Genomic DNA, 12,902 nt, shown 5'->3' on the forward strand with positions numbered 1-12,902 from the left:
AAATGTTATTTAAAGACAGGGAGATAACCATCCAAAAAATAGCTAGAAACATTAAATTCGGTTGCTTCTGGGAAGTGAAACCAAGGGTCAGAAGAAGTTAGTCAGGGTTCTATTATTTTTCTTTAAAAGCCCCTCTGTATTATTTGATTTTTAACAAGGTGCATATATTATCTTGATAAAAATTAGAATATTTTAAAACAACTATTTTGGACCTACTGTAACTCAAATCAGCCTGCAGTACTTTTGACCTCATAGGGTTGAGTACAGTCCTTTTTAAAATTTAATTTTGTGCCCAGAACCCTGCTTACTAAAGCATTGTTGACCCAAAGCCAGGTTGACAAATAAACAGAATTTTGAACTTTAATAAGGTAGTTCCAACGGACATAGATTGACGGGGCAGGCTACTGATTGGTCCCTGCAGGTAACCATACAGGGACTGAGTAAATCAATTAACTCCATGGTTTTCATGGTGATTCCTGGACAACAAAACTTCTTTTCTTACAAGCTTCTCCTTCTCTGATCCTGGGGAGATGAAAATTGACATCCATAGTCATATTCTACCAAAAGAATGGCCAGATCTAAAAAAGGTAATGTTGATTAATTTGCTGAATTATTTCTGGAACTTATCCTGGATTTTTCAGTGTCTTTCTCATCTTTTGGAAATCAGATGTGAAGTTTCTCTGCTTTGGGGGTGGTTTACAATTATTTAGTAGCTCTGATTTCCCAATTTAAACAAATGACTTTCATATTTATTTTGTAAGAACTTAGGGGCAAAAAGATAAGCTCTTTCTCAAAATCCCCTTTTCTCCTCAAATGAAACATTCTTTAAAATTTCTGGACAAATTAAGTCAGGCAGCTTTACTTCCATTTAAGTCACATATATTCAGCTGCTAGAAAGATACATGCCAGCTACAGAATTTAAAGTTACAGTTTCAAGTAAGAGACTTTAAAAAAATGGAATGCGATAGGTTTCTAGGGCTTCTGAAACATACCTCCTTTCCAAAATGCTTAAAATATGTTTTAGAAGCACCAAGAGATAGCTTTGTGAAATTTTTTTTAGTCTATCTTAGGACACTGTCTGAAACCTTTCCTTTTTGATGTTCTTTAAGCTATAAATCCTTGTTATGAAGAACTAGGGGGTAGGCACATCAAAGAGATGACTCCTTTGCACAATGAGTGTCTCTAAAGAGTATTCTCTGTGTTTCTCTAAAGATGGGATTTTCTTTTTGTCATTAAGAACTTTTAAATGAATACTAAAAGAGGAAGGTAGAGAACATCAAAGAAATTAAAATGAGTTTGAGGTTTGTTCAGGCTAAGTGTCAGGTTTTACCCAATCTTCAGCCTTCCTTTAGAACTTTCACACCTAATAGCACTTCATCCCTTTCTATCCCAAGTGAAGAAAAATGAATTAATCCAAACTCTAATTAAAATGTAGTTTAGTGTGCAAGTAGATGAAACTATTTTCTTCTCAGGGGTATCTCCTGGGATAGTGTTTCTGACAAGTGTTTCTTTGTTCATTTGTATCTTAGGTAAGATGGGAAGACACTGTTGATTAAAAAATACAAACAATGCTGAACCATGTTGGAAAGGCTTTCTTATCACAGCTAGTGGTAAAAGCTCAACATATCAAACCAATCCCCCAAAAGGAATCTATTAATTCCTAAAAGGGAACAAGCTGTTTTGAATGCTGTTGTCCTCATTGTATTTTGTTAAAGTGTCAACAACCACTTCATGGTGCTAATGATTTTACAAAGGGAATGCACCAGAGACTTATAGCTCGTTTGTTCCTTCCTGGAAGTACATTTGGCTTGTTTTAATGCAGTATGCAGTTTCTTACTTCTTGTGGTGCTCATCATTTTCTACCCCTCAGTATGGTTATTTGCCTGATGAATGACAGAATCAATGACTTAGTTAATTTATGATACAGGTAAGTTTTAGAAATACCCAGATTTTATGTTATGGTATTTTACAATAGGCCAAAATATCCCCAGCAAATAGCATTAATTCCAATATTGAAGCTTTTCTCTTTCTTTGAGGCTCAAATAACACTTGCATGAAATGCACTGGGAATGCTTGGTGGTCTCTGAAGGACACTACCCACCTGCACTCTCCCCAAGCCCTAAGCAATTCAGCTAGCCTAACGGCCCCCTCTCCAAGGTCATAGCAGCAAGGGGCTCCAGCTCCACAGAACCCACTCTTTGGCTCAGAAGGGAATTCTGAGGCTTAGAGAGGAAGAAGCAAACCAATTCTAGTTAAGATGCTCTTTCATCATTAGAGGGAGGACTTTTCAGTTCCTCCCACAGTCAAGTGTAAGGTATGTTATGCAGAGAAGAGCCTGGCTGTTCTACCTGTTCTTGTTGACTATCAGGGTGGGACTTGGACTTAGATCCAGGCTTCATAAGCCCCCAAACTGATTTAAGCCAAAGTCCAGGAAAAAACACTTGACATCTAGGGACTGCACTCTTCAGACTCCTTGGGAAGGAAGGTTTCTTCCCACTAAACCCAGGACCCAATGAGACTCTCCCAGAGACAGAACCTAAAACAAACACTTCCTGCTTGCTGAGGGAAAAAAACAAAATTTCTTTCAAGTATTCTGTGCTACAACCCCCACCTCCTATTATCTGTCCCCCTCCCTCAAGCCTGCCTCCAGTTCGACCAAAGAACTGGTCACCAAGAGCTCACAATTTCTAGGTACTCACCTAATGCAGGGCCTTAAAGGTATTGTTAAAACTGTTCAAAGAACTGAGGGACTCAGAGCACGGGGGTGGCTGGTGGGAGGGTTGTCCATAGCCAAAGATTTGTGTCCTGAAAATGTCCCAAACACACTCCCCTGGCTATCTGTGCAGCCTCCCCTTCCTATCTGCTGGCTATAGCTCAAAAGAGGTGAGGGGTATTTTGTCCCCTCATGAACCAAACTTCTTCTATCTAGCAGTCTCACATGCTGTAAGCAGACAGCAGACATGCTTAAAATAGTAATAATAAGAATAGCCATAATATTCTTGTTCTTGTAGGGATATATATTCATATATAATTTGATTCACATAAAAATCTTGTGACATATGCAGAAAGGACTCATATTACTCACCCTGCTTGACAGATGAGTACTTGAGACTCAGAAATGAGCCTAGAATCCCAGAGCATGTGGGACCTCCTCCAAAGTACCACCTACTCCACCCTGCACCCACCTTGGGAGAGCTGGTTCAGAATATTACTACCCTGCCCTGCCTGCTCCCCCAAGTCCTTGCACCCACCTAAACCCACTGAGGGCTTCCTTACGGGGTCAAGGAGCCTGCCCTCCAACCAGCAGGCCAAGCAATCTGATCTGTTATGCATAGAAGGTTCTGTTTGAGTGCAGACCAGCCAGTGATGAAACAACTAGCAGAAAACAGTAGTGCATTTTAAAGCTGGAACGAGTGAGATAAATGAAGATACATTTAAATGGTGATTCTACCCCTGCCCCATTTCTAGTCTATATCGTCAGAGTAAAGTGAATATTGAAATTTCATTAACTAGATCAGATTTTCCGTTGTCTTCAAATTGTTCCTTAGTGGGGAAAATATTATTACAAACATCAGTCTCTGGTCTCTTCTCACCATTTTTTTCAAACCTTTCAAAAAAATAATGCAAAGAATAAGCCACTATTATTTTGATTTTAGAAAAGGAAACACCTATGGAAGAACTAGGGTCTCTTTTCAAACCTGCCTTTCCTTATTAAATATTAATAGACAAACCTCAATGACCTTGAGCTCCTTGTGAAACGAAACAGAAAAGCAGAGTCAACAAGCCTGGATTGATGATTAACTAATAGCTGCAAAGGACTGGGATTTGAGAAAGAGAAAAATCTCATTTTCACTTGCCAATAATGATTTTAGTCAGAGCTGCAGTTAGGATCCTAGGGTGGGAAGAAAGTGGCTTCAGGGGGCACTGGATTAAATTGTTTCTTACAAATCAGGGCCTATACTCTCAACCATCACAAATAGGATCGTGGACAAAGAAACCATGAGATTAGTCATGACGACGATGACAAGGATTTGTTGGGCTTTTTCTTCAGCAAGGCTTTATTGACTATCTACTATGTCCTCAATAGTAAGACTTGCAAAGATTCTTCTCATTTTAAATGAGGCAAAAAAAAATTCTGCCCCTTAATAAAAACTACATATTTACATCTTCTTTCTGTTAGTAATTATTTAATTGTACTTGATCACTGTAAGTTTTTAGGAGACAATATCCCAGACATAACATGACTTTTAAACAACTCCTTTGAGGAAACAAATATCTGGTTTCATCACCCAAGAGACTGATTATTCACCTCAGGAAAGTTTGAGCTCCCTGAGGCATTAAAAATGTAATTCAATTCATCAACCTCTGATTCATATGTGCCCATTTCAGAAAAAATCTCTTGTATAAAGAACTGAATTCCTTGGAAGTTTTTATTTCTCATGCCCATGCATGCCTATGGGACATGGGTCATTGTCAGTCAAATGCTTTCAGACTATAGATGCCTCCAGGCATATTCTCAGGCCAAAACAACTTGGATGTCATAAATATAAGGCCCCAGGTTTGGCTCAACTTAGGCTGAGAGCTGTGGGATTGTGTGAAGCCCCAACTAGGAGCAGAATAAAGTTTCCCCAAATAACTTAGGTCTTTGAAGGGACTTGCAGAGTAACTTGAACACTTTATGCTTTCCTGGTAAGGGGAGAGAGGAACACAGAGTGACAAAGGGCCCCTTCTTTTATAATTCTCCAAAGGGCCTGGCCCCAGGCATGCTCTACCACCACTACCACCACCACCACTGCTTCCAACACCACCAACATAATAACCATGATTACCACCACTACCACCATCAACACCAACATCACCACCACCACGACTGCTTCCAACACAACCAACACCATAATAACCATGATTACCTCCACTACCACCATCAACACCAACATCACCACCACCACCACTGCTTCCAACACCATCAACAACATATAACCATGATTACCACCACTACCACCATCAACACCAACATCACCACCACCACCACTGCTTCCAACACCACCAACACCATAATAACCATGATTACCACCACTACCACCATCAACACCAACATCACCACCACCACCACTGCTTCCAACACCACCAACACCATAATAACCATGATTACCACTCCTACCACCATCACCACCATTATCACCACCACCACCACTGCTTCCAATATCACCAACACCATAATAACCATGATTACCACCGCTACCACCAACACCAACATCACCACCATCACTACCATTACCACTATTGCCTCCACTGCTGTTACTAACACCTCCACCATCACCACTGCCACAACCATCATCACTACCTCCATCTCCACCACCATCAGCGCCACCACCATCACCATCATTATCATTGCTGAAGCCCATTTTATAAGTCACACTTGGTGTCAACAGCTTTACCAGCATTAATCGCTGTTAAATCCCACAGACATCATCAACATGGTAACACAAGACATCCCCTGGAAAAGCTTCCCCTCAGAATTGGCTAATAAAATGACAAATCCCACTTGCTTAGAATTTTGGAGGATGCTAGAGACTGGAGAAAGAATCCATAAATGCTGAATCAAAGAAAAAGAAAAAGAATCTATAAAAGCAGGTGGGGGGGCAAGATGGCGGACTGGTGAGCTGTATGTTTTAGTTACTCCTCCAGGAAAGTAGGTAGAAAGCCAGGAACTGCGTGGACTGGACACCACAGAGCAATCTGACTTTCGGCATACTTCATACAACACTCATGAAAACGTGGAACTGCTGAGATCAGCGAAATCTGTAAGTTTTTTCGGCCAGGGGACCCGCACCCCTCCCTGCCAGGCTCAGTCCCGTGGGAGGAGGGGCTGTCAGCTCCGGGAAGGAGAAGGGAGAACTGCAGTGGCAGCCCTTATCAGAAACTCATTCTACTGATCCAAACTCCAACCACAGATAGACTGAGACCAGACACCAGAGAATCTGAGAGCAGCCACCCTAGCAGAGAGGAGACAGGCATAGAAAAAAACAACACAAAAAACTCCAAAATAAAAGCGGAGGATTTTTGGAGTTCTGGTGAACATAGAAAGGGGAAGGGCAGAGCTCAGGCCCTGAGGCTCATATGCAAATCCCGAAGAAAAGCTGATCTCTCTGCCCTGTGGACCTTTCCTTAATGGCCCTAACTGCTTTGTCTCTTAGCATTTCAATAGCCCATTAGATCTCTGAGGAGGGCCCTTTTTTTTAATCCTTTTTTCTTTTTCTAAAACAATTACTCTAAGAAGCCCAATACAGAAAGCTTCAAAGACTTGCAATTTGGGCAGGTCAAGACAAGAGCAGAACTAAGAGAGCTCTGAGACAAAAGGCAATAATCCAGTAGCTGAGAAAATTCACTAAACACCACAACTTCCCAAGAAAAGGGGGGTGTCCGCTCACAGCCATCATCCTGGTGGACAGGAAACACTCCTGCCCATCGCCAGCCCCATAGCCCAGAGCTGCCCCAGACAACCCAGTGTGACAGAAGTGCTTCAAATAACAGGCACACACCACAAAACTGGGCGTGGACATTAGACTTCCCTGCAACCTCAGCTGATTGTCCCAGAGTTGGGAAGGTGGAGCTGTGTGAATTAACAAAGCCCCATTCAGCCATCATTTCAGCAGAATGGGAGCCTCCCTACACAGCCCAGCAGCCCAGAACTGCCCTGGGGGGACGGCACTCACCTGTGACATAGCACAGTCATCCCTCAACAGAAGACCCGGGGTGCACAGCCTGGAAGAGGGGCCCACTTGCAAGTCTCAGGAGCCATACACCAATACCAAGGACTTGTGGGTCACTGGCAGAGACAAACTGTGGCAGGACTGAACTGAAGGATTAGACTATTGCAGCAGCTTTAAAACTCTAGGATCACCAGGGAGATTTGATTGTTAGAGCCACCCCCCCTCCCTGACTGCCCAGAAACACGCCCCATATACAGGGCAGGCAACACCAACTACACACGCAAGCTTGTTACACCAATTGGACCCCACAAGACTCAATCCCCCACTCTCCAAAAAGGCTAAGCAGGGGAGAACTGGCTTGTGGAGAACAGGTGGCTCATGGACGCCACCTGCTGGTTAGTTAGAGAAAGTGTACTCCATGAAGCTGTAGATCTGATAAATTAGAGATAAGGACTTCAAGTGGTCTACAAATCCTAAAAGAACCCTATCAAGTTCAGCAAATGCCAAGAGGCCAAAAACAACGGAATTCTAAAGCATATGAAAAAACCAGACGATATGGATAACCCAAGCCCAAGCACCCAAATCAAAAGATCAGAAGAGACACAGCACCTAGAGCAGCTACTCAAAGAACTAAAGATGAACAATGAGACCATAGTACGGGATACAAAGGATATCAAGAAGACCCTAGAAGAGCATAAAGAAGACATTGCAAGACTAAATAAAAAAATGGATGATCTTATGGAAATTAAAGAAACTGTTGACCAAATTAAAAATATTCTGGACACTCATAGTACAAGACTAGAGGAAGTTGAACAACGAATCAGTGACCTGGAAGATGACAGAATGGAAAATGAAAGCATAAAAGAAAGAATGGGGAAAAAATTGAAAAAATCGAAATGGACCTCAGGGATATGATAGGTAATATGAAATGTCCGAATATAAGACTCATTGGTGTTCCAGAAGGGGAAGAAAAGGGTAAAGGTCTAGGAAGAGTATTCAAAGAAATTGTTGGGGAAAACTTCCCAAATCTTCTAAACAACATAAATACACAAATCATAAATGCTCAGCGAACTCCAAATAGAATAAATCCAAATAAACCCACTCTGAGACATATTCTGATCTCACTGTCAAACACAGAAGAGAAGGAGCAAGTTCTGAAAGCAGCAAGAGGAAAGCAATTCACCACATACAAAGGAAACAGCATAAGACTAAGTAGTGACTACTCAGCAGCCACCATGGAGGCAAGAAGGCAGTGGCACGATATATTTAAAATTCTGAGTGAGAAAAATTTCCAGCCAAGAATACTATATCCAGCAAAGCTCTCCTTCATATTTGAGGGAGAGCTTAAATTTTTCACAGACAAACAAATGCTGAGAGAATTTGCTAACAAGAGACCTGCCCTACTGGAGATACTAAAGGAAGCCCTACAGACAGAGAAACAAAGACAGGACAGAGAGACTTGGAGAAAGGTTCAGTACTAAAGAGATTCGGTATGGGTACAATAAAGGATATTAATAGAGAGAGAGGAAAAATATGACAAACATAAACCAAAGGATAAGATGGCTGATTCAAGAAATGCCTTCACAGTTATAACGTTGAATGTAAATGGATTAAACTCCCCAATTAAAAGATATAGATTCGCAGAATGGATCAAAAAAAATGAACCATCAATATGTTGCATACAAGAGACTCATCTTAGACACAGGGACACAAAGAAACTGAAAGTGAAAGGATGGAAAAAAATATTTCATGCAAGCTACAGCCAAAAGAAAGCAGGTGTAGCAATATTAATCTCAGATAAAATAGACTTTAAATGCAGGGATGTTTTGAGAGACAAAGAAGGCCACTACATACTAATAAAAGGGGAAATACAACAGGAAGAAATAACAATCGTAAATGTCTATGCACCCAATCAAGGTGCCACAAAATACATGAGAGAAACACAGGCAAAACTAAAGGAAGCAATTGATGTTTCCACAATAGTTGTGGGAGGCTTCAACAGATCACTGTCTCCTATACATAGATCAACCAGACAGAAGACCAATAAGGAAATTGAAAACCTAAACAATCTGATAAATGAATTGGATTTAACAGACATATACAGGACATTACATCCCAAATCACCAGGATACACATTCTTCTCTAGTGCTCATAGAACTTTCTCCAGAATAGATCATATGCTGGGACATAAAAAAAACCTCAATAAATTTAAAAAGATTGAAATTATTCAAAGCACATTCTCTGACCACAATGGAATACAATTAGAAGTCAATAACCATCAGAGACTTAGAAAATTCACAAATACCTGGAGGTTAAACAACACACTCCTAAACAATCAGTGGGTTAACGAAGAAATAGCAAGAGAAATTGCTAAATATTTAGAGACGAATGAAAATGAGAACACAACATACCAAAACTACGGGATGCAGCAAAAGCGGTACGGAGGGGGAAATTTATAGCACTAAATGCATATATTAAAAAGGAAGTAAGAGCCAAAATCAAAGAACTAATGGAACAACTGAAGAAGCTAGAAAATGAACAGCAAACCAATCCTAAACCAAGTAGAAGAAAAGAAATAACAAGGATTAAAGCAGAAATAAATGACATAGAGAACAAAAAAATAATAGAGAGGATAAATATCACCAAAAGTTGGTTCTTTGAGAAGATCAACAAGATTGACAAGCCCCCAGCTAGACTGACAAAATCAAAAAGAAAGAAGACCCAGATAAACAAAATAATGAATGAGAAAGCTGACATTACTGCAGATCCCGAAGAAATTAAAAAACATTATAAGAGGATACTATGAACAACTGTATGGCAACAAACTGGATAATGCAGAGGAAATGGACAATTTCCTGGAAACATATGAACAACCTAGATTGACCAGAGAAGAAACAGAAGACCTCAACCAACCAATCACTAGCAAAGAGATCCAATCAGTCATCAAAAAGCTTCCCACAAATAAATGCCCAGGGCCAGATGGCTTTACAGGTGAATTCTACCAAACTTTCCAGAAAGAACTGACACAAATCTTACTTAAACTCTTTCAAAACATCAAAGAAAATGGAACACTACCTAACTCGTTTTATGAAGCTAACATCAATCAAATACCAAAACCAGGCAAAGATGCTACAAAAAAGGAAACCTCTGGCCATTCTCCCTAATGAATATAGATGCAAAATTCCTCAACAAAATACTTGCAAATCAAATCCAAAGACACATTAAAAAAATAATACACCATGACCAAGTGGGGTTCATTCCAGGCATGCAAGGATGGTTCAACATAAGAAAATCAATCAATGTATTACAACACAATAACAAATCAAAGGGAAAAATCAAATGATCATCTCAATAGATGCTGAAAAAGCATTCAACAAACTCCAACATCCCTTTTTTGACAAAAACACTTCAAAAGGTAGGAATTAAAGGAAAATTCCTCAATATGATAAAGAGCATATATGAAAAACCCACAGCCAGCATAGTACTCAATGGTGAGAGACTGAAAGCCTTCCCTCTAAGATCAGGAACAAGACAAGGATGCCCGCTGTCACCACTGTTATTCAACATTGTGCTGGAAGTGCTAGCCAGGGCAATCCGGCAAGACAAAGAAATAAAAGGCATCCAAATTGAAAAGGAAGAAGTAAAACTGTCATTGTTTGCAGATGATATGATCTTATATCTGGAAAATCCCGAGAAATCGACGATACAGCTACTAGAGCTAATAAACAAATTTAGTAAAGTAGCGGGATACAAGATTAATGCACATAAGTCAGTAATGTTTCTATATGCTAGAAATGAACAAACTGAAGAGACACTCAAGAAAAAGATACCATTTTCAATAGCAACTAAAAAAATCAAGTACCTAGGAAGAAACTTAACCAAAGATGTAAAAGACCTATACAAAGAAAACTACATAACTCTACTAAAAGAAATAGAAGGGACCTTAAAAGATGGAAGAATATTCCATGTTCATGGATAGGAAGGCTAAATGTCATTAAGATGTCAATTCTACCCAAACTCATCTACAGATTCAGTGCAATCCCAATCAAAATTCCAACAACCTACTTTGCAGACTTGGAAAAGCTAGTTATCAAATTTATTTGGAAAGGGAAGATGCCTCAAATTGCTAAAGACACTAAAAAGAAAAACGAAGTGGGAGGACTTACACTCCCTGACTTTGAAGCTTATTATAAAGCCACAGTTGTCAAAACAGCATGGTATTGGCACAAAGATAGACATCTTGATCAATGGAATCAAATAGAGAATTCGGAGATAGACCCCCAGATCTATGGCCAATTGTTCTTTGATAAGGCCCCCAAAGTCACTGAACTGGGTCATAATGGTCTTTTCAACAAATGGGGCTGGGAGAGTTGGATATCCATATCCAAAAGAATGAAAGAGGACCCCTACCTCACCCCCTACACAAAAATTAACTCAAAATGGACCAAAGATCTCAATATAAAAGAAAGTACCATAAACTCCTAGAAGATAATGTAGGGAAACATCTTAAGACCTTGTATTAGGTGGCCACTTCCTAGACTTTACACCCAAAGCACAAGCAACAAAAGAAAAAATAGATAAATGGGAACTCCTCAAGCTTAGAAGTTTCTGTACCTCAAAGGAATTTCTCAAAAAGGTAAAGAGGCAGCCAACTCAATGGGAAAAAATTTTTGGAAACCATGTATCTGACAAAAGACTGATATCTTGCATATATAAAGAAATCCTACAACTCAATGATGATGGTATAGACAGCCCAATTATAAAATGGGCAAAAGATATGAAAAGACAGTTCTCTGAAGAGGAAATACAAATGGCCAAGAAACACATGAAAAAATGTTCAGCTTCACTAGCTATTAGAGAGATGCAAATTAAGACCACAATGAGGTACCATCTCACATCAATTAGAATGGCTGCCATTAAACAAACAGGAAACTACAAATGCTGGAGGGGATGTGGAGAAATTGGAACTCTTATTCATTGTTGGTGGGGCTGTATAATGGTTCAGCCACTCTGGAAGTCAGTCTGGCAGTTCCTTAGAAAACTAGATATAGAGTTACCCTTCGATCCAGCGATTGCGCTTCTCGGAAAGCAGTGACGCAAACAGATATCTGCACGCCAATGTTCATAGCAGCATTATTCACAATTGCCAAGAGATGGAAACAACCCAAATGTCCTTCAACAGATGAGTGGATAAATAAAATGTGGTATATACACACGATGGAATACTATGCGGCAGTAAGAAGGAATGATGTCGTGAAACATATGACAACATGGATGAACCTTGAAGACATAATGCTGAGCGAAATAAGCCAGGCACAAAAAGAGAAATATTATATGCTACCACTAATGTGAACTTTGAAAAACATAAAACAAATGGTTTATAATGTAAAATGTAGGGGAACTAGCAATAGACAGCAATTAAGGAATGGGGAACAATAATCCAATAAGAACAGATAAGCTATCATGGGTAAATTTAACGCTCTGGGAATGCCTAGGAATGACTATGGTCTGTTAATTTCTGATGGGTATAGTAGGAACAAGTTCACAGAAATGTTGCTATATTAGGTTACTTTCTTGGGGTAGAGTAGGAACATGTTGGAAGTAAAGTAGTTATCTTAGGTTAGTTGTCTTTTTCTTACTCCCTTGATATGGTCACTTTGAAATGTTCTTTTATTGTATGTTTTTTTAATTTTTTTGTTTTTTTATTTTTTATACAGTTGATTTAAAAAAAAAAACAAGGAAAAAAATATGCAGAGTCCCCTTGAGGAGCTGGTGGAGAATGCAGGGGTATTGGCCTGTGCCACCTTGATGGTTGCTAATGTGCTCACAGACATAGGGGACTGGTGCTTTGATGGGTTGAGCCCTCTACCACAGGATTTGCCCTTGGGAAGACTGTTGCTGCAAAGGAGAGACTAGGCCTGCCTAGAATTGTGCCTAACAGCCTCCTCCTGAATGCCTCTTTGTTGCTCAGATGTGGCCCTCTCTCTCTACCTAAACCAACTTGGCAGGTGAAATCACTGCCCTCCCCCCTACGTGGGATCAGACACCCAGGGGAGTGAATCTCCCTGACAACGTGGAATATACTCCCAGGGAGGAATGTAGACCCGGCATCATGGGATGAAGAACATCTTCTTGACCAAAAGGGGGAAATGAAAGGAAATGAAATAAGCTTCAGTGGCAGAGAGATTC

At 40.0% G+C, this 12,902-nt stretch overlaps 1 protein-coding gene across 1 annotated transcript in view; it reads left to right on the top strand.

The window, feature by feature from the left end:
• Positions 1 to 410: 410 nt before the first annotated feature.
• The window catches only part of ACMSD (aminocarboxymuconate semialdehyde decarboxylase), a 128,813-nt gene continuing 116,321 nt past the window's right edge, over positions 411 to 12,902 (top strand). Inside the window, exon 1 of the mRNA XM_037850032.1 lies at positions 411 to 587. Coding sequence (XP_037705960.1) covers positions 531 to 587 — 57 coding nt within the window. The 5' untranslated portion in view covers positions 411 to 530. The remainder of the gene's footprint in view (positions 588 to 12,902) is intronic.

This window comes from Choloepus didactylus, chromosome 9 (assembly GCF_015220235.1).
Source record: "Choloepus didactylus isolate mChoDid1 chromosome 9, mChoDid1.pri, whole genome shotgun sequence".
Classification (NCBI taxonomy): domain Eukaryota; kingdom Metazoa; phylum Chordata; class Mammalia; order Pilosa; family Megalonychidae; genus Choloepus; species Choloepus didactylus.